The sequence below is a fragment of the Platichthys flesus genome, chromosome 8, assembly GCF_949316205.1.
Source record: "Platichthys flesus chromosome 8, fPlaFle2.1, whole genome shotgun sequence".
NCBI classification, from domain to species: Eukaryota; Metazoa; Chordata; class Actinopteri; order Pleuronectiformes; family Pleuronectidae; genus Platichthys; species Platichthys flesus.
Window position 1 is genome coordinate 19757195 of NC_084952.1, and position 22291 is coordinate 19779485.

At 41.3% G+C, this 22291-nt stretch overlaps 1 protein-coding gene across 1 annotated transcript; it reads right to left on the bottom strand.

Moving 5' to 3' along the window:
- Nucleotides 1-308: 308 nt before the first annotated feature.
- gabra4 (gamma-aminobutyric acid type A receptor subunit alpha4) lies at nucleotides 309-18005 on the bottom strand. Its single transcript, XM_062394526.1, has 9 exons — nucleotides 17805-18005; nucleotides 17542-17660; nucleotides 16287-16354; nucleotides 15528-15748; nucleotides 14859-14941; nucleotides 11271-11414; nucleotides 10257-10409; nucleotides 4779-5035; nucleotides 309-2204 (listed from the first exon to the last, which is right to left on the bottom strand). Exons 1-9 carry the CDS (start codon nucleotides 17894-17896, stop codon nucleotides 1668-1670), a joined length of 1674 nt encoding a protein of 557 aa, XP_062250510.1. The 5' UTR covers nucleotides 17897-18005; the 3' UTR covers nucleotides 309-1667.
- Nucleotides 18006-22291: the final 4286 nt, after the last annotated feature.

Genomic DNA, 22291 nt, shown 5'->3' on the forward strand with positions numbered 1-22291 from the left:
TAAAAACATGGTATTAATGATGCTGTTTTTAGGCGATTTTGAATGTCAGTGCTTACGGACACTTGTTTTGAAGAATCGGTCACCAGTTACTGCAATTGTATTGGATTTGGCTGCAACGCTGTTTATCCCCGAAACTACTAAAGTGCAGTGTGGACTCAAAAACTTCACCCACCCCTCCATCAGCATAGTGGTGTGTAGATAATGAGTGATTCCTCATTTTTGGGTGAACTAACCAGTTAATCTATTCCATTATTTTAACTCGAGCTGAATAACAGCAGCTTAATGAATGAAATCAGCAGGCTCCTCTACTTAAGACTCCTCACATGATGATGCTCTCTCATATGCTCAACCTTCAAAATGTGTCTGATGTGATCAAGCCGCAGTGCAGCTTTCATGATGACTCTGCATCATAGACCTTATGGAGGACTAGATGAGAATTTTCCAGAACATGAAAGGAAGTGCTGGGAAATAATGTTAGATTTGTTTAAACTGAATGACTATAGAAACAACTAAAGCAGATTCTTTCTCAAATCTGATGGACTCATTTTAAGAAGGTGGATCACAGCAGAGCTTCCGTAGAACAGTTGAGAGCCCCAGTCTTTTATTTTACAAACCAGAATGTCCCTAAACACACATTCACCTCACAGTTTATCTGCTGACTGATGGTTTTACTCTCCGTTCCCTCTGTTTGTTCAGCCGATGGCTGTATTTAACCACTCACACAATCTCTGTCTACTATTTGGCTTTTCCATTATGGCAGGAAAGAAGCTTAAATCCTACTGTTACATGAATTAATAACTTGTCTTTACTACTTTCTGCCAGACCAATCCTAAAAAACTCATCTTCAGTATTTCCAGATTAGGTAATCCATTTTATATAGATAGATGCTTTGCAAGTCGGTACAGTACAAGAGAGGCTTTTCATGGCTGATCGGGTCCAAAGCTCCACTCAGCCTAGACGACTTTAATTCTGACAAACACTCGTCTGTTTCATTTGACTTTGACCGTCATCTGGCCACGATTCAGGAATTAAGAGACTTCTTGTCTAAACAGAGAGTCCCTGGAAACCTTGAGTCCCTGTGTGCTCTTTATATCTAAAAATAAAATGAAGCATCGTCTAGCCTGCTGGCAAAAAGCAACAAGTTAAAATAGTGACACTGTGGCACACAGCAATCATGAAATATGAATCCATTTATACTAATAAATGTGTATATTTACACAGCGCTGTTGCAGTTCACTTCAGGATAGTGGCACACACACATCTTGCCAGGTGCAGGGTACAAAAATAGGAAAATGAAAAAAATCCATCCGTTGCTTTATCTTGACTGCAGGCCAACAGGGATCATGAGGCAGTTGAGTCCAATGAAAACCTTTGCAGTCACACGTGGCATGGTGTAATATAAAGAGGACAGTAGCATATTCCGGTGTGCAGGTGCTCTCAGTCGTGTGGAGTCAGATATTTCTAATTTGGTTTGCTTGCTCCCATGCTCGAGGACCTTCAGAAGAAAAATATAAATGTATTCAGAGTTCGTTCTCTAGGATATGGAAGAGCCTGGCGAGCACATTTTCTTGATCTGTTTGGCGAGAACAACAGTTTCCTCTAGTATAATCCTTATACGCTTTCCATTCGGTAAGAAACAACCTTCAGTCTTGTTTCCAGAGCAAAATTTAACCACCTTTATGCACCACTGTGTCCTTTGATAAGTAAACGACCCAGTAGACCATGTTAAACGCCCCAAATGACACCGGGAACAGGATCCTTGCGTACTTGTCAATTTTGCTGGTTCCACCCATGCCAGCGGTGGTGGGCTGGGAGCACGGTGTCTGCTTCGGCTCCAGCTTGTTCCCCATCATCTGGATGCGCTCCAGCTTGGGGACCAGCAGATGCTGCAGTGACGTTGAGCTGGTTTTCTGTTTGCACGGGGTCCCCGCCATCACGTCTGGCGTGGAAGCAGCAGCCTGCGGCGTACTCTTCACCAGCTGGGCCGAGGAGGACGCCACGCTTAGCAGGCTCTCAGACTTGGGGCTGGAGCGGGAGAGGGTGGAGGAGCTGCCGTTGGCGCCACTGGCTAAAGGTCGCTGAGGTCTGGCTCTTCCCACTCCTGAAATGCTGGTGGTGGACTGGGCTCTCTGGTGACTGCATGCCTCTAGGTGGGCAATGTAATGCATCCGCTTTCTCAGGTTGCCGTTGGTGTCAGGGTTTAGCTGCGTCAAAGAAAGCAACAAACAACATTTTTTTAAGAGAAACGAACCTTAAACAAAAAAAAAAATTCTGCCATTTTGTGAACAATCAGAAACTGTGATCACAAGTCATACAAAAAATGTACTTACATACATTTTATGCTTTGAAAAATAAATATCGCCCCATATCAGCATCCAGTTTCCAGTTTAAGTTTAAGTTAAATTTGCATTTTATGATGGTGGAATTAACATTGCTTCAGTAAGAAATTCATAATGAAGTGTAAGAGACTTTTCTATCCTTTTAAAGTAAAAGAAAATCAAGGCTGCGAGTGTAAAACAAATCATTTAAACCCTGATACATTTTTGATTGTTTGTTTAAGCACGTCATGTTTAGATGCTGTAGTCATAAAAAACCTTCTGTTGATTTTTTGTGGGTCTCAACTTTTTACATTCAAGAGAAAACAGCCTGAGAGTCGTTCTCACCGCGATGTTCACATTCCTGCTGGAAGCACACAGGAGGTGTACTCAGGCAAGGTGATGTGTTCTGACCAGCGGGTCAGGCAACAGGAACCCGTCAGATTGATCTGATCACAGTTCCTGAGCGTGTGCAATACAGATGTCACTTACCGAGGATATCCCTCATTTCACACAAGCTTAAGACAGAAAGTAAGTAGCGTTGCATCAAGGCGTTAATGCAGTGTAGCATCACAGGAGCTTATCCTTTGAGAGTTGATGTTTTCAAGCAATGAGCGTGTGATGCTGGTACTAAGGCATCTGCAGGAATAATCCACCCCCCTGAAACCAGTGTTATTGTGTCCCATGTGCAACAGGGGAAGTGTGCTTGTGTGTGTTGGTTTGTGTGTGAGTGTGTGTGTCTGTGTATATACTTGTGTGTGTGTGTATATATATATGTGTGTGTGCGTGTGTGTGTGTATACTGTATATATGTGTGTGTGTGCACGCGTGTCTGTGTATTTGTGTGTGTATGTGTATGTGTGTGTGTGTGTTCATATCTGTGTGTGTATGCATGTGTGTTTGTGTGTATGCGCCTGCATGCATGCGTGTGTGCGGGTGTGTATAAATGTGTGTGTGTGTGTCTTTTTACGTGTGTGTGTTTGTGTGTGTGTGTGCATGTGCATGTGTGTGTGTGTGGGTGTGTGTATATACATGTGTGGGTGTGTATGCATGTGTGTGTGTGTACGTGTCTGTGTGTGTGTATGCATGTGTGTGTTTGTGTGTATGCACGTGTGTGCGGGTGTGTGTATGCACGTGTGTGTGTGTGTGCGTGAGGATTGCGTGGTTTCCTTGTCATCATGGAGGAGTTTACAGGCTGAGGAGCAGGAACCATCAGGGCACCTTGGCCCTCGTGGCAAATAGGACTTGCTCTCGAGGAAAAGTGTAGATTAATTTTCCCCCAGCGTCAGAGTCGTTCAGAAACCTATACAGATGTACCCGAGCTGTGTTGCCATGGCAACCTTCTAATCCACTGAAGTGCTGTTGTCACTATCCTGCATTCAGGCATGATTACGCCACACTGGGATTTGGACTGGAGGGAGCAACTTAAAGTTGTTAGTGTTAAACTGACATATGCATTGCTGGGCTGTGTCAGCCTCAATAATCAGTTAACAGTATAAACCCAGTGTATTAGTTTATCCTTTAAGAAGAACTGAACATAGAAGAAACATACATTTCTCTCTCAACATCAGTCCTGTCAGTATGTTAAAGTGTTTATGCGCCACCATGTAAACAGTCCAACAGTGACACCAACTGTGATTTGTAAAATCATTTCTCAAATAGCTTCATGGCATAGTCATAAACTCTGATTGACTCTATGAGACAGCTTCCATGGTTACCATGGTCATTTTTGTCAGCTGGGGATACAGAAATAGAAGATTATTTCTATTTATTCAAGTAGAATTTCAGACACCATCGCTGAGAAACACACTTTGTGGTTGGCCTCAAACCTCTGTGAAGCTTTTTTGAGATCCTGTTTGGGTTCACATTATTTCTGCTGTCTCTACACCGCAGTCAATAAATTACATTTACAAAAGCTAAGTTTATCCAGGCTGGTTTGGGATAACCAGAAGGTAATATTTGAGTCAAGCTGCAAATTTCGACTGATTAAATCAAATAAATAGCTGCATCCCTTGTTTTGAACTTTTCAAGTGACGGTGACAGTCTCAGTTGCAACACAATAAATAAATTAAACTACTTAGTGGAAAAGCTGAGAAAACCCCCAATGATCATATTATAGTGTCGCCACTGGTTTATCAGATCCGACCACTTTACTGTGTGGAGTCAGATGACCCAGTTTGTCAGTCAAATTACAAACAGTATATTTAGGATATATCAGGAAAGGTTTGAAGAAAGAACAATTGAGTTCCATTGGTATTTGCACGTCTAACCTTTATCATCTCAGCTTTTATAAGCAGAAGCACAGCTGACAATCCTCAGGCAGCCCCACTCCTGCATAAAAAGGTGTAGGCTGAAGGCCAGATACAGTAAGCACATAATAAGGGACATGCTGTGTAAGTGCTCCTTGAAGTAAAGTGCTATCAGGTTAATTTGCCACAGCCACTTTGAGGGAAACAAAAATCACCTGCAGCACTTCCTCGGTGTCCTTGACCTTGACAGGCGTGGTTTGCGGAACCGGGGGACATTTGGCCGGCTTCTTTTTGGCCCGCTCAATCTGTGTTTGGGTGAAGTAGTTTACAGCAGCAAACTCAATTAGGGCAGAGAAGACGAAGGCAAAGCAGACAGCGATGAACCAGTCCATGGCGGTGGCGTAGGAGACCTTGGGAAGGGAGTGGCGAGCGCTGATGCTGAGTGTCGTCATGGTCAGGACAGTGGTGATGCCTTTAATTACAAAGACAAAAAGAGCAACGTCAGCCATATCAACCTGTTCCTACTAAGTGTTTCATACACAGCCCTATGCTGGAAGTCCAGAATTTTTAGTTTCATTATATCGAATTGGAATATTTCTCATGAAGTTATAAAAAGAGGCAGCTAAAAATAAAATCTCAATCACATTTTTTTCATGTCATTGCTAAATAAATGGTGTTGCTGATCATTTGCACATTGTTTAATAACCCGTGGACATAACTTGGTTCTCATCAGCATATTTCATTAGCTGAATGCAGAGGGATAATGATGAGCCAAATGTATTTGGCCCTTTCAAATGGCAGATGAAGAATTGTATATCCGCCTATTTTTTCTGTGTTTTGTACCTTATTTACACAAAAGCTGACGTAGAGCAACATAAGTATTCCTTTTGAGTTGTGTTCCTGGCTACCTAGGTACTGTATCATCCATAATACTACATTGTCATTTGAAACTTCACTTTTAGCTTTAAAACTACATCAATCTCTTTCCACACGAGCGTTTTGTTTCAAGTTGTAGTAGTAGTAGTAGCGTGATTGCCAGGTGTATCCAAAGCCCAGTTGATGTGTTATCAAATGAAAATGTAGTAGTATGGAAGAAGCCTAAATCCAATACTTATTTGTCTTTTGTGCTTTGTTTTGGTCTCCTCCTACTCATTGTTAGAGGCAAGGTTGATAAAAGTACCGAGAGTGAATCATAAACACTATTACAATATTTAAAACCAATTACAATGAGATGAAAACTCAGGGAATTCTTCACTAGTAGCAGCATCTTCTTAGTCATCCATGGTTAATGGTGAGTGCAGTTTTAAATAAGCCCAAAGGTGCAGTAACTGACTGAAAAAGGGCATCTGGAGGATAAAGCTAAGGCTAACCAGGCTAACAAGTGTATAGAGCGCTAGATTTCATGATAGAACTGCTCCTCCTCTGCTTTTTCCTGCCTCTTTCACTGGGATTCAGGCCAATATACTGCTTTACCCAATCAGGTTTAATTTACTCAATAGAATTATTTTGGTGCAAAGAAAAGAGTCTATTCAACATAGATCTAAAGAATGTAGTGAAATGAGTAGATGGTCCATCTTTGGACTGAATGTAATGTTCCCCATTCACTTGTAAGAGGACTACCATGACTAGAACCAATCAAAATAAAACAAGACACAGATGTGATGTCATATTGTGACCAATAACAAAAGGTTAAGTATAAGCTAGTATCTCATCCTTCGTCCTTGCTGTTTTTAACCAATAGCAATTATTTAATGTGGAGAAAATCCCCTTTCCGTTGGAGATCTGGAACAACCCGTGCTGCAGAGTCCTTGCCCAACATAAATTCATCCCCTGTGCCCGGACGTGACCGCCATATAATTACCTGTCAATCACAACCAGTTGGATGACATTGATAGGTGAACTGTGGCTGGAGGCCACAGACTGAAGATATCAACCTCTTATACAAAGCTGTTCTCAACATAAGTAGAAACTCTCATGGTTGATAAGTGTAATGGAACTCTACATATTCTCTTCAAGTATCAGACAAGAACTGGATTTAGATTTGACGTCTGTCTGTTAAGTACAGAGCTGCATCCAGGAGGCTGGAGTTTTAGCTTAGCTTATAAGCTAAATGTTTGTTCACATTCACAGCTATTTTTTTTTTTTTGCATAGTTTAAGATTTGAGAAAATACAACTATTTAGTCTTTTCAAGTTTTAGACAAGAAGATGTATACAAATCGTTTCTCTACATAAAGTACAGATGCTTAGTGCTATTAGCTAAACAAATAAAATGAATATGTTAAGGACAGATTTTTTATTTATTTAGATAGCTATCTTATTAAATGTTGTTAATGGATTGTTTGAAGCATCTCTAAACCAAACAAAGTTTCGAGAAGCACTGCAGGTTCAATACAGCTTTTAAAAAACTAGAATTGACAATTGTCACTTTTATGGATATAAGAAATCAAGTGGGATCTGTAGTTGATTCAGTGCTACCAAAGTAAATGTTGTGTATTTTTTTTTTAAATATCGGATTTCTGGAATATGGAAATGAAACAGCAGTCAATCGCTTCATCCTTTTTTTTTTATGTAATAGAAATCCCGAATAAGTGGTAAACATAAGCTGAGCAAAGGCAGGTCCAGACGTAACGTCATGACTTCAGCTCTTGTTGATGCTATTTTCTCGGAAAAGTCCCATCGACAACATGACACGGTCTGACATCAATGTGCTCAGTACATTTTTGCTAAATTAGGAAGCCTACAGGACGTGACTATCCCCTGAAGCAGGAACTGTCATTTATACATACACTATATATATGTGTGTTTGTGTGTATGCGTGTGTGAATTTCACAACTATCAACTATTCCATAAGCTCATGCAATCTCCATCATGGGTGACTAAAGAAGACATTACACTTTGCTGTACATCTGCACACTCATTCTATGCAAACACTGCAGTGAACCACAATCTCAACACATGTCGGACTTATTTAAACCAATGACATGATGATTTGAATTCCTCCTAAAAACGCCCCTCCACCTGAAGCCAAGAGGTTCCACCTGTAATCCTGCCTTCCTGTTTGTCGTCCTGATACACTTTAAACATGACACTGTGGTGGAATCTCCGAGACGAGAAGTCAAAACACTGAGTGCAGAAAAGAAATCCAAACATGGCTCGCCCTCCTCCCCTCTCACCCCCAACGTCAACCAGCACAGCCACACACCCACACTCCCAAATGCAGAAGATAAGAGCAGAAACTACGTCGCCTCACAGGCTCCACTGAGACAACGCTGGTTGCACTCTCCGTCACAGCAGCACAACCATGGCGGGGGCAGGGCAGCTGGACTGTCAGACACACTGGACACTGCAGGAGAGCAGCGTTCATCCTCTTCTGCTTCATTGCACTGCACCGCACAGGCTCACACTTTTTGAACCCACACACCTGGTCACACAGGGGTTTTCTGCACCCCCTCTATACACAAACTGTGCAGTCAACAGAAAAGACACACACCGTGTCAAACGCACGCTGAAAGGAAACAGGTGACATTGCAGAAGGAAAACCATTAGGGCGATTGGTTGTTTCGTAGCGATTAGTGATTCAGCACGTTGCCGGAGTTTGAATAAATGCCAACAACATGCCAATCACATTAAATTAGATTGTTCACAACATAGACAAACCCAAAAACCCTAATACCAGCTTATAATTGATCTATGAAGCTTTAGTGTCTTCTCACAAAGAGATAGCATAAAATACATAAACCCCCCAACACTATTAAATAAAGAAATTATGCTTATATTCTTATAGCACAACAAAGGTCTCCATGGCATCACATAGAGTTGACATGTCTGTTCTGGGTATCATTCATCACCTTTAACACTGTTTCTTTCTGTCTCATTGCTCTTGATGACGTTAAATTGCCTCCCAAAAAACCAGGCTCCAAAAAAACATTTATCAGAACTGCTCCCAAGATCAAGTATCAGCATCATAATCTGTGAACGACTCTACATCAATTAAAGTGGAAGAACGTGGTCAACAAACTGCTAAAAGGAGATGTCCCTAAATAATCAAATAACAAAGCAGAGCAACACTGGCTAAAGTTTTTTTTCCTATTTTTCTTCATATAAAGACACAAATCAATTTTAGGACAAAGAGCCGGTAGATCCAGAGGAGAGATAAAGTAGGTCACAGGCGTATGTGCATCTGAAGAAAAGATGTATAATACAGTCTGTCGAAATGTGACGTTAAAATAAAAAATGTGTTTGTTGATTTTAAATGTGAGTGAATGTAATGATGTTCAAAAGAAATGTTACAGCTGTAACTCCCTTTAATGGTAATATTTTATACGAATAGCATTCTAATAGAATTCAGTAACTGAGAAAAATGAATACCATCAATATGTTCAGTATTACTCTTATGATCATTACTACTTCTGCCACTGTAGTTGAGTGTTTGTTTACTGTCAGATGTAACTTCTCTTATTTAAGTTTTATTGTTTTTACAGCATTATATTTTTTAGCTAAGCTTTTTTAAATATCCTACACTTTATAATTCTAATCATTTTCATCTTAAGTTTCTTGATTAATAGTCTATTGTTTTATTATACTCTATTGTAAATTATGTTTCTGTAATCTTGGAATAAGCCGGCACAATAATTTTTTTGCAGGATTAATAAAGCCTTTATTGTCTTATTTTATTAGATTGCATCGCTAATTATGCACCGGAATATTGTAATGACCCGGGTCGGTCTATCAACTGACACTTACAGACACCAAAGTGCTATTAACCAATCATCGAACTCTTGTGAATAGCTAACAGGCCGAGCCATGTGTCAACGTAATGGAGCGTTGCTGTAATTGGTAACTATCCCCTACACTACTCATAATGGAAAAAAAGTAATCAGTGTGGCATTACTGTAATGGGTATTATTTACTGCCGAACAATGCTGCTAACTATATTTGGTATTTCAATTAAAAAACTGATGAGAATAATAATAAGAATGAAACAATACTTTTGTCCAAGGCCTCTGTTTAAAAGGAATAACGATAACAGACATTTCAAAGTACAATCTTGCTGTTTCACTTTATACCAGAGCAACCTCACCACTGTGCCTCCTTATAATTACTACTATTTATTATTATTCACCTACCCAATGTTCGGTTTTTAATCTGCTTAGTATTTATACATCAAGTAAATTGTTCATACAGCACCTTAACATTATTTATTATTATTTCCATGTAGAATGTAGAATGAACGATCTTTAAATACCTAACATGATTCTCTAGGTTTCTTGATCACCTCTATATTCATGGTCGGGACATCTTTCCCATCTTACCCTGCATTTATATATAAAAGCTTTCATTAGAGTTAAACCAATTTCGGAAGGTATACTTATAAAATCTGGACAAGATTTGATATAATCCCTCATATAAAACTATTTTTATAGACCCAAATTTCTTGCTTATGGCGTATTTTGTTTGGGAGAAGCTCAAAATGATTTTTTCCACATTTCACACCAGGTCTTAATCTAATAAAATATGCATTTCATGATTTTTGAAATAAAAAACAGCTATTCTATTGAACGTAATCAGCGCACACTGTGGCATTGCTTTGTTGTGCAGCGTGGACACGGCTCTCTGTTCTGTTTGCATGGAGGCATCATATAAGTAAACAGAGAGGAGGAGGAGCGGCGCTGTGCAGGATCACGATACGTACCGAAGACTGTGCGTGCCGGGACTGATTCTTTATTTATCCAGAAGGACACTTGGGAGAGGATTACTGTCATTATGCAGGGGATATACGTCTGAATCATGAAGTAGCCCATTTTGCGTTTCAAGTGGAAGTACACCGTCATCACCACGTATTCACCTGGAGGATGAGGAGAAATGAATTAGTTTGATTAGTCACAAAGAGTTGAAAGTTTCAGTCAGACAGACGTCACTTTTCAATTTATTTCTTTTTTCTTTTTTTTCATACTCGTCTACATTTTAGACCCCCCCCCATCCATTTTCAGCCAAAATGGACAGATGCCACCTGTTCCCACTCTCTGCTGCCAAAACCTTTTTTCGCATCCTCCAGTATTTATGTGAACTGGAAGGCCGTCTGGAATACGTCCACATGTGATGTTAACAGCGTTAGAAGTCACAAGGCGGTTTGCGCTCTCATGTCTGCAAGAGTCAAAGCTCCAAACCCCCCCAGGATCTTCCTCCTGAGCTGCATTTGTGCAACTCCTGCAGGACCTGTTTGAAACCTGCCTGTTTGTCCTGTTTGCTTGACCTGTGGCTATGCTGGTTGCAGCTTTCTCTCTGAAACTGTAAAAGTGACTGAGCCACATCAAGTAAAGACCTCTGCTCTGCTGCGCCGCTGCTGCACAAAGAGATGTTCACCTGTTCACTCAGAGTCTGGTGAAGCTTATCACATGTCAAAGCTCACCAAATTTAAAACTGCTCTTCCTTGGGCACCTGAACAATACATGTGACACTTGTGAAGCCAACAACCAGAGTACAACAGACGGACAAAGATTTCCAGAATTAGCAGGTTGATACTTTCCCCGTTGTCCTGTCAGATATCACGATGTAGAGTAGGCCAATACCAGGTTGGACAGGATTTCATATTTTGTGTTTGTGTGACGTAAACAACTAATCTAATCACATCATTTCTGCAGCCATTTCACATGGAAGCGTTTCTGAGCTTAAAACTCAAAATGGTGACAGGACGAGCAAGTCTCACCAGTGATGGATTTGATGGTTTCACTGGAGACCGTCTGTCCGATGAGATCATACTGAACGAGGCTGGAGGACTCGGGGGGGACCTCCACCGAATGCTGAGGCCCTTTGGTCCAAGTATAGATCATCTCCGTTTTGGGATAGGCATCTGTGGGCAGACAGCAAAGACACACCAGTGTGAGTCATTTACAGTCATAATGTGAACCTGCGTATGTTGTTGCATAAGTGTGTGCATGCATGTACTGTACGGTGTTGTCAGTCAGTTCATTCACATACGTATATACGCTTTATAAGGGTTCATGGAAAACACCTTGTGCCTCTTACCACTGTTCTCCTTTCAAGTCTTTCAGTTCACATGTTGTTACCTCCATCAGGGAAGTATCATCTGTAACTATCATCAGTTATTTAGCAGGACTACACAAAAACGATGCAATCTAGTATTGGGGTGGGATATGACCCAAAAAAGAACCCATTACATTTTGTTTTGGATCCAGATCAAGGAGGGAATCCAGGATTCAAATTTTTCCACATTTCACTCAATCTCAGAAAAATTCATGGATCTTGATGAAAAAATCAGGAATGTTTATAAGATTGATATTTATGAGTGTGTGTAGTTTGGTGAAGATCTAAATAAAAATCTGGCTCTGGTGAATTTGCTTTGGTTTCATCGAGGGACTGTGGGGTCTTGACGGTACGAACCCTACTGGTTGAAATTCTAAACGGTTGTATCCGTGAAATATTAAACTTTCTGCACTTTATTTAAAAAAATATGGGTCATATTCTGAAAAAATTAGATATAAGCACTAACTAACCCTAACAATGATGTTATCTTTTAAGAAAGACTCATGTCGAGTCAACTTTAAAAAGACCCCCCACTGTGGGACTAATAAAGCCAAGGATTATCTTATGAATTCAAATGCTGACATTCAACAAGCAGCTACAATCACAATTTAAATTGAACAAAGGGTCACATGACTACTTGTATCTAAAAGGTGTGACTCAGGTGTAACAACTGTTGGGAAGTTATCGCCCAACAGCTCCTACTCTTCAAGGAGCGTTCAATTGTCTTTTAGCTAAATTATTGTTGCAGCTCTAGTAAGATTATGAACCCAAAAGCTGACTGTGATATTTAATTTGGAGTATTAATCCAAATTATTCCTGCTCATTGTTTCTCAAAGAATTGTGTTCCTGGCAGTGGAAAGAGCTTTGGAAGCAACATCGCAGGATAATTGAACTCTCTAAGTAATTTTATCAGCTCTTTAAGGCAGTTTGACCCATCACCTCCATTCAAACGCAGGGAAACTCTGCAGTAATGAATTTGCTATTCTGCAAAGAAATAAGATTACAGTGCAGGTTCCTCCAGACTCTACTGTAGTTGACTGCCAAGGAGGATTTTTCATCATATAACGCTGAACTGGCACTGACAGCTTTATATCTTATATTTGCTAATTTAAAAAAAGACAACCTCCACTCCACTCTTTCTAATCCCATTCTTGTTTAGCTCCAAATCGATGCAATACGATGGAGCTAGAGTTCATTGTGGAATTTTCCAACTCATGCATTATGTCGATGGGATAGTTATGGTACATATTCCATTCTGGGGTTATTTCTGATTTAATTATATATTTCAGAATGAATAATTGCAAAGCCTTTTTGTGCATATGCTAAATTAAGTATGCTTTTAAGTACACCATTGTGTCATTGTCATTCAGAATGAATTAGTGTTTCATTTTTATATTTTCATGTGTAGCCATTACTTTCCTGCTGCATTTCCCTTGACAGGGAATGAATTGATTCCTACCTGCCATTGTTTTATGTAGAACAGGGTGTTACATGGTGGAGTAGCCTCATTGTAGAGAAGCTTGAGAGGCCTGTGTGAATTATATACTGTTTTGCTGGTGTGTTGGTGTCCATTAAATGGAGACAGGGGTATATTAAAACCCTTTGTTTTAAAGAGAAGTTGAAGCCCACAGCCCAGAAGGATTGGAGCACACTACCAACCCAGAAAAGAGAGTTATAGTACTTTGCTGTTCTGGTTGGCCTGACCAGTCTGTGGGCCCGCAACAAAATGCCAGTCGTCTTAGCCTACCACTCCCTATGGGACTCCACTTCGGCTTGATACCAACTGTGCTGCCAAAATGAAATGACTGTGGTGTGTCATGGAGTGGAAAGCAATGCCTTTGCAGTCTAGAGTCCAGATGGAGAAACAGAGAAGGAGACGAAGAGAGAGACAGAGAGAGAGAGAGAGAGTAGAAGAAGAAGAAGAGTGATGGAGTTGGGAAAACTGAAGGCAGGACAGACTGAGAGAAAATTAGCAGGCACACACATGTGCATGCACACACACAGACATACACACAAACACCAGCTATGGAAAATAGCTGCATAGGTCTGTGCTATCCTGAGGCAGAGGAAGGGATTCTGACCTTTCCTTCGCTTCAGGCCACATCAGATCCATGTTCGCTTCCTCCTGACTGGAGGCTTAAGCTGCAGCAGAGCAGGACGGTGAAAGGAGGAGTGTGAGGAGGGGGAGAAGGATGACAATAACTGAGAGATGTGAATTTGTCCTCTGCAATGTCACTGACGAAAGATTGGGCGGGTGTGAATGCAAACTCGTTGTCTTCTCCCCCCCCCCCCCCCCCCCCTGCAGATGTAATCTTTAAATCGCTGCTCGACTCTGATAAGACAGAGCTACATTATGTGAGAGACTCCTTTATTTGAGATAAGTCATTTCTGCTGACCAGTAGGCCCTCTCTAAACACTGGTGCTGAGTGAGGGCTTCATTGTTCACAATGAAGAATGAAATACTTCATTATTTAGTATTAGCATTCCGTTGATTTGTGTCTGATGAAGTGTTCAGTTCTTTAGCTGATCCTGTTTTACGGAATCCAGTTCAGCTCCAAGCAGAGGACAGCCATTTGGCTGAGCTTTAATAGTTACATTTTTACTTTTATAATGTCAGGACCAATATTTGATTTGGGAGAGACTTTTTTCCTTACTATTTTAGTTATTTTAGCGTGTTCTTACAGTTTGAGAGCAGGATGTTGATTTCACGGATTCAAAATGGTTTGCAAAGTTTGACAATTTGATTGACAGAAACAAAAATTCAAAAGCAGAGAAGAAATCTGTGAACTTTTCACACAGAAGCAGCATGAGCACGAGGAGAAGAGCTGAAGCTGGAGGGCAGAAAATCGAAGCACAAGCAACGTATACTTAAGTGTCAGCGCAGGGTTTTAAAAGAGTTTTACAATAACTGAATGTGAAATCAATAAATCATCCTCTCCAACTGACAAACACCAGAGGGGTAAAGAATATAAGACACTTGCTCACCTTCTGACAAGCCATGGTTTCTCCTCTACAGCACTTTGTATCGGCCTTTGCTTGTCAGCTGGTAGGAATTTTGTAATCTGATGAGTACTTCCTTGATTAACCGAGTACTGCACTCGTTGTGCATTACTTGCTTTTTGTTTGAATTGAACTAGTATGGGGAGGGGGGGGGTTAACATCAAATGAGTCGTAGACTCACTTAATGTGTAAATTATTAATACCCGAACCACACACACACTAACACAAACACACACCCACACACACTTACAACTTCCAAACTTGAGCGGGCATGCGTGTCCATCCATGGGGAAGTCCACGAGCTTCATGGGACACTCGGCATTGATCGTCAACCTGTTTCAGAAACAACATCGATCACACAAACACAAAATGAAAATGAAACTTGTGATGACATTTCATAGAGAACTAAACAGTTAGTATGCACTTTGTCAAACTAATATCTGATTGAAATTGATATCTTAGTGTGTAACAGTAGTTTATTGATAGTTAGAAGGTTAGTGTTTTTACTTTTTCAGACCATTTTCACTAAAAAGGCAATGGAACAGTTAATTGAGTGCTTTAATTGGATTCAAGGTTGAGTTTGACTTCCTCTGCACTGCACTGCCTCCACACTGTTTACATAGCCAGCCTGGCTCGAATTTCACAGGGAATCTGCCTGGCTGCTTTAAATTAAACACAGTCTGTATTTCTCTTCTCATATTCTTTTAATCAGCACAAACACTTTAATGTAGAACACAAGTTTGTTAAGTGTCCGTTTTTCCATCAGGAATTAGCATATTGTGTTCAATGAGAAGAAAATAGACATATCTTCTGGCCCAAATTATGTGATCAGGGTCAGGCTAGGAATTGGGCTTTGAGTATCACCTATCAATGGATTGAGTAATGTGAATAAGGTGGTGGAGTTGGTATTCTTCACTACCTCATGGTGTAGAGGATGGTGCCATTCTTCATGATGCGGAAGAGCTTGTTGGGAGCCGTCATGTTGTGAGCAACTGATCTCTTGCCGTTCCTGAAGAACGTGTCTGGTGTCCACACATTGTTCACCATCAGGTTGTTGAGCCTTAAAATCTCAATCGGGCCCTCATACCTCAACCTCCGGTCGACCCACGTCTGACGGAAGAACACGTCCATTGTGTACTCCTAAACAAGGGGGGTCGACCAAACCAAGAAAAAAGCATTTAAGGTAGGTAGGTTGGTGTAGTGATTCTGGTTTATGAGTAAACCAGTATGAGTATGAATTGGCATTCATCTTGAAGAAGGTCTACTTAGAAAAATAAAGGATTTTCCACTGAAATAGACAATGGAAAGTGTTTACTTCCCCAGCAATGGCATGAAAGTCCCCTTCATAAAGTTCGGCTGATCTCTATCTTCTCCAATAAACACATTTAGGTGCAGGTGAGTATAATGACAACTTTAAACATGAAAATAGGACAAGGTGGTAGTTTGATGATAAGTTGCGAGCCACCAACAGATATGAGAGGTCACCAGCAGATGATAGAAACACATCATCAGCTGTGGTTCAGCTTTTTAATCACAAGACACCCTCTGCTATGGCACCAGGCTGATCAGACCTGGATGTGTGTCCCTAACAACTTGGGCCCAGTTTGGGTCTTTCCTCCTGATACCAACACATAAATGGACATATGTTTAGTAACATTAAGAGTGTGATTATACTTACCATTTCAACATCTGACACAGGCCCAAAACTTGTCACATAAATATCTGTCTTGACTTCAGTCACAGGACCTAGTGAATAAAACAGTAAAAATGACAACAAGTGCCACATTTAATAGCTGTTTCCTGTTTTAAAGCCTTTTACGTGCCACAGTCCAGTCATAGAAAGAAACCATTTTTGTTCACACTTGAGAATAAACAATTTATAGGCCCACAACCCATCAGGGTCAAACCCAAAAGACATTGAATAGCTTATCTCATCAACAGACATATATAGTGCCTCTGCAAAAGGGAAGTAGAATAAATGCTTAAAAGATGTAAATACATAATCCTGAGTGAATTTCTTTTTTCCTCCCTCTCATTTAATGAATGTCGAGGCAGACATGCAGGGATAAGCAGGGCTACAGTCAGTGAGCCTGGTTATATGTGCACATTTCTGTTAACAGCCGCTGCTTTGCCCAGTCAAAGCAGCGGCTGTTCGAATAATGCTACTGTTGCTGCTTAACGTGTCATGGCTGCAGACATGATGTAAGAAATCCAAATCCGTACTTTTAGCACTTGAACTGTGCATTAATCGTTTGTCCCGCAACATAACATATACTGTACACATGGTTATATAACTGCATTCATTTAAAACGTGCAAGCTTAGAGGCCCCCCTCTCTCCAGAAGGCAAAAACTGCCTGGCTTACAGCCTGCAGGATCAAGTCTGAAACATGGTTTAACGTCGGCTTTAACTTGACCACAAAGCGAAATGTTTCATGGTGCATGATGCAAGTCACTCACACACAGAGAGGTGAAGATACACCATGAATGTCTTATCATACTGTTACTGTAACTCAATTTGATTCATATAGCGCCAAATCAAAAAATGATCTCAAGGGGCTTCACATAGAAACAATATTATAGAGAAACCCAAATTTTCACACGTGGGCGACTGTGGAGAGAAGAAAAAATGTATTTAACTTGAATAAACCTCTCGCAGACCCGGACTTAATGTGCATCGACCGGTTGGTGTGTGTGGGTTTTTACAATTTTATCATTATTATTACCGTCAATAGTTGAGGGAGATTGCTTTGATCACAACTGGAGGTCTAAAGAGAGTAAAGTCGTTTTAACTTCATACAGCACTAAGGTGAAAAATAAGTTGTGTTCTTGTTTAGAGCTGCCATATTACATGTAACGTTTCTAACATAAAATGGCATCTAAGAGTTCATTATTAAGTTCTGGGTGTTTTTCTTATACTTTTAGTTTTTCATACCTCCAAACCCAGGTCGAAGCCTGTTGTCGTATCCGTCCAGAAGTCGGTCTAAAATGCGCGTAAAATTCTCCGGATAGATCCTTTCATCCTTCTTGGTCTGACCAGAGCCTTTCTTTACACTAGATTAAAAAAAAAGGAACAACTATTCAGGATACCAGAACAAGAAAAAGGTGCTAAAAAGGAAAAGGAGAAAAGCAAGTAAATCCGTCCGAGCAGGAGGTTTCAGCACCACGGACAGAGACACTGCGCACGGGGGCACTCACCAAGTCGCCAAACAGAAAAAGTAGAAGAGGGTCCGAATAAAAGCGGGACGCGTCGCTGCTGTCAACATCTCCTTCTTCTTGGCAGACACCATGTTTGCATGCCATACTTCAAGCCTCTTCACATCTCACCGCGCCAGCTGCCTGCATGTGTCCCGGGGAGAAGAGGGAGTCAGGCGGCGACCCCACCGAGGGCAGAGCGGCACACAGCGGAGGGAAGTTGTGAGGCTCGCTCCTGCTCCCGCAGTCCCTCCGCCAGACGCACGACGCACGCACAAACACACAAACACACTCATGCACGCGTGCACACAATCACCTTCCCCCAGCCCCGGTCACCTCTCGTCCAGATACGAGATGCGGCTGGTGATGGTGGAGGTGGCGGAGGTGGTGGAGGAGTTATCCAGAGAAAGAAACATTTCTCCGTCCGTCCTCTCCACTCTAACTCTATGTGCTTGCTTCTGTCTCTTTCTCTTCCTCCCTCTACTGCTCTCTCTCTCTCTCTCTCTCTCTCTCTCTCTCTCTCTCTCTCTCTCTCTCTCTCTCTCTCTCTCTCTCTCACACACACACACACACACACACCTGCTGTGGTCGGGACACAGATTAGACGTGCGCTGCTTTTAAAATGACTTCATCAGATTCACATCTCTGACTTCACCTTCTGTCCCAACTGGTGGAGGAGGATGCAGAATGTATATGTTCATCTCATCATTTGGTGTCGCCTGACAGCATGACCTCCTCTGCCTTTCAAAGCCTTACATCAGTTTGCACTTTTTTCTATTCTGTTTTCTTTTAAGACTTATTTTCAGGCCCTCCTGACCGTGCCCTTTGACCCCAGCATCAATTAATCCATCTCTACTTTGTGACAATGCTGTACACAGCTTATAGTCCTACATGCTGAACTAGTTTCAGCTGGGATACATTGGTGAGCGCCTGTATTAAGATTCAAATGGGTCAGTCTTGTCGCAATACGCAATCACACACACTCACACACACACACACTCACACACTCATATACAAAGACACACAGGTACTGTAGAGGAACTGGGACAAGCCACATGCTGCTTCACAGATTTCTCTGCACCTGGGACAAGCGCAAGACCTTCACTTTGTGTGAGTGTGTGTGTCTGTGTGTGTGTCAGTGTGTGCTTGCCTTTGTCAATGTGCATGTGTGTGTTTGTGGCTCTGAAGGTGAAGTGCGGGTAGGATAAACAAGATGTCTGGGTTCCACCACACTGGCTTTCCTGATTAGTTTTGAAGTACACACACTGACACACGCACACACAAACACACACACACACACACACACACACACACACACACTCACACACAGTGAAGCCACTTAGTGTGAAGGAACGTTGAGGAAACATTATGTAGATACGTTACATGCGAGCTGAAGTCATGTAGTCTTATAACGCAGCTCCGAATCCCCTGCACAGCCGCCCACCCCAGTCCTCCCACAATACACTAGAGCAAGGCGGCTCTGAGGGGGATGAGTAATACGTGTGCTCTTTGTGGGGGCCGGCTTTTGTCCAAGTGATTTTTTTACTCATTTATTTTCAGTTTTGTATACATTTGATTACAATTTGCTCTTTTAATGGAAACACTTTAGGCATACTGTAAAAAATTATTCAACAGCAGCAATGTGGCTTAAAATGTCAGAAGTACAGTTTTCTGAAAAAGTCATGTTAGCCTCATTATGCCACGTCGACCTTTCCCTGTAAGTCTGCCCCATGTTTAAATTACAGTACGTGACGTGTTATGGTGTTTACATGTGTCGCCTAAAGACACTGTGAAGGGATTCACTAAAGGATTGTCAGAGCTCTTTAACTTTATTTATTTGACTGTGCTCCTCTGTGGCTTCAGTACGTGAGTGTTTGTCTCCAATACAGTTTGTCCTGAGGTTCCTTAAAACAGGTTCTTCTTGCCTTGTAAGCTGTATGCCCTGCAGCAGAAATAACTGCTACGATAACCTAGTTTTTTATCAGTGCCAATGCATGTGTGTGTGTGTGTGTGTTTGTGTGAGTGTGGGTGTGTGTGAGTGTGCATTGAAGGAAGAAGGTAGTAGAGGTGAAGCACAGCTCTGTGATGGCTGGCATGTGTGGTGTAAAGGGTTGAGGGGCGTGACAGGATAGGGTCATTACATTACCTGCTGTAGGATCCACGTGGGGCCTGATGAGAGCCTTTCAGAGAGTCCAAGCCTGAAAAAAAAAACACACACACACACACACACACACACACACACACACTCACACACACTCTCTATCTACATTCGTTGCAGCGGAGCTTGTTAGTTGGAGCTGGGCACACATGAAAGACTGCTGTCCTTACTATGTAGCAGTTACAGCCAGATCTCATTAACTTAGCAGATAGTGGTTTTTCAACAAGCAGTTCAATAGGCCTCATTATCAGGCTTTTCTTCAACAGTAAACAGGAGTGGAAAGTAACATTCACTCAAGTGAAAAACTAAATCCAGACGAAACTAAACTATGACATATGTATCCCATAAATGCAATTACTCAAAGTTTTGCACGTAAAATGTATAATAACACAATCTGTTTAGCTGGTTTTAGTCGAGAAAGCATTGCCTGCACCAGCTACGGAATAAGAATACAATTGAGAGACACAAAGACACTGCCTGAAAATTAGAAACTAAAAATAAATGTTTGTAATTTTTGACTTTACACATAGGTTTAAATTAAGTTAAAGTGTCAAAATCCCAGCTTGACTGGAATCTTGGAGTCTCTGGAGTTTCTATGTTCTCCATTTGTCTGTGTGGGTTTTGTGCAGGTCCTCCAGATTCCTACAGTCCAAAGACATGCAGACTCTAAATTGACCATCGGTGTGGATGTGAGAGAGAATGGTTGTCTCTGTATGTCGGCCCTGCGATACACTGGAGACCTTTCCAGAATTTCCCCCACCAATAATACTACAGTTTGTGCTACCAATAGGATGATCTGCTTAAATCCATTTAGCACTTGCACGGTACACTTTTTGTATCGTAGCAACTTATTTTCTTATTGTATTCAATCTGTTTCATTGAGAAATGTGTGGTCACTATCTATCACTGAAGGAGTTAAGACAATGGTTACTGAGCCTATGACCCACAGGTAAAAGTACTGTAATATTTATATATTTGCAGGGTGCTCATAAAAATGGAATAATGGAACAAGATGGAGCAGCCACAGTGAGCTGTTAGATGAGGAGCTGCAGGCAACTGGCTGCACCTCCATCTACTCACTTTGGTAACTGACTATTTTCACTGTGCCCTTGTGTGTGAAGACTGAAACCAAATCCTGATTGTTTTCAGAAATATTATTGGATGCCCCCAGTTCTTAGTTGAGTTAAGGCTTTTAGAGGTTTAGATCTTTCAGCCAGTTAAATGTTTGTATTATTGGAACAGAAAGGTTGATGTACTAGGTCACATTTCCTAGTCCTTTTGTACCAAAATAAAACCCTACGGTCACCTATTCACAGGTCACTGTCATTTCTTTCCACTATGTGTTTGCTTTTTGTTTAAACCACATTGCTCAAATCTACAGCCCACACTGTTGGCATACAAATGTACCTACATGAACTGCCAGTGTTAGTTAGCCTTCCTGATAAAGCCTGAATGACATGAATCAGGGAAACACTCGCAAAAAAGCCATCACTTTCAAAATATCATCCCGTGTTTTTTATTTATTTTCCTCCACAGAGTGAAGCCACGCTGTTTCTGTTTTGCGTTACAGAGCAAATAGAGTGTAACGGTCAGGTAGGGAGAGAGCAGCTCTTTTGTGCTGTGGGTTACGATTGATGAGGCTCATTCTGGCAGCGCAGGAAGCTAATGAGTCAGAACCATGAGTCAAGCTGTCGGGAAATCACACCGTCCCCCATAAAATAGGCTCAACGTGACATCTTCTATCCACACCAAACAAATGCAGAGTGAGAGCCACACAGACTGGCTGAAAATGAGACACCGCCCAGAAGAGCTTATGTCACTGCTTCACTTCAGCCGTAATTCATTTCATCAACATACATTTCAGCTTAACGGTGCACAAATTACAGTTTGAAAGTGAGTGTCAGCACATAGAGCTCCGCCATGACGTCTCTGTGTACGCAAAGACAACTGAAATATGAAGTTTTAAAATAGAACAGCTGCACCAGAAAAAAAAACAAAAACTGATGACAAGATGCAAACGAAAGCGTGCAAGAAAAAAAATGTTCTCTTGATTTACTTCAGCAATTAACACAGAGAGAAATCATGTTCTTTTCCCTTCCCTTTGATACGTCAGGGAACAGAATAATGAACCAACCGTTACACCTGGTAGCTGATACCACTAGGGGTAAATGTTTAGTAACAACTAATGTCTACACTGGTTTGTGTGGTGCCGCTTGTTTCAGTGTAGTAATGCACTTACATCATATGATCTGCTGTAGCTTTTCGTTGTGTTAAATGTGTTTCATTGAGATATTTGTGTGTGTTCTTCGCGACTTACTCTTACTGACTATGT

Coding starts and splice junctions, on each gene's coding strand:
- gabra4 (XM_062394526.1), bottom strand. CDS start 17,896: ATGGTGTCTGCCAAGAAGAAGGAGATGTTGACAGCAGCGACGCGTCCC. Junction 16,355..17,541: donor GCTTCGACCTGGGTTTGGAG/GTATGAAAAACT, acceptor TTTATTCACTAG/GTCCTGTGACTGAAGTCAAG. Junction 10,410..11,270: donor AACCATCAAATCCATCACTG/GTGAGACTTGCT, acceptor CTCATCCTCCAG/GTGAATACGTGGTGATGACG.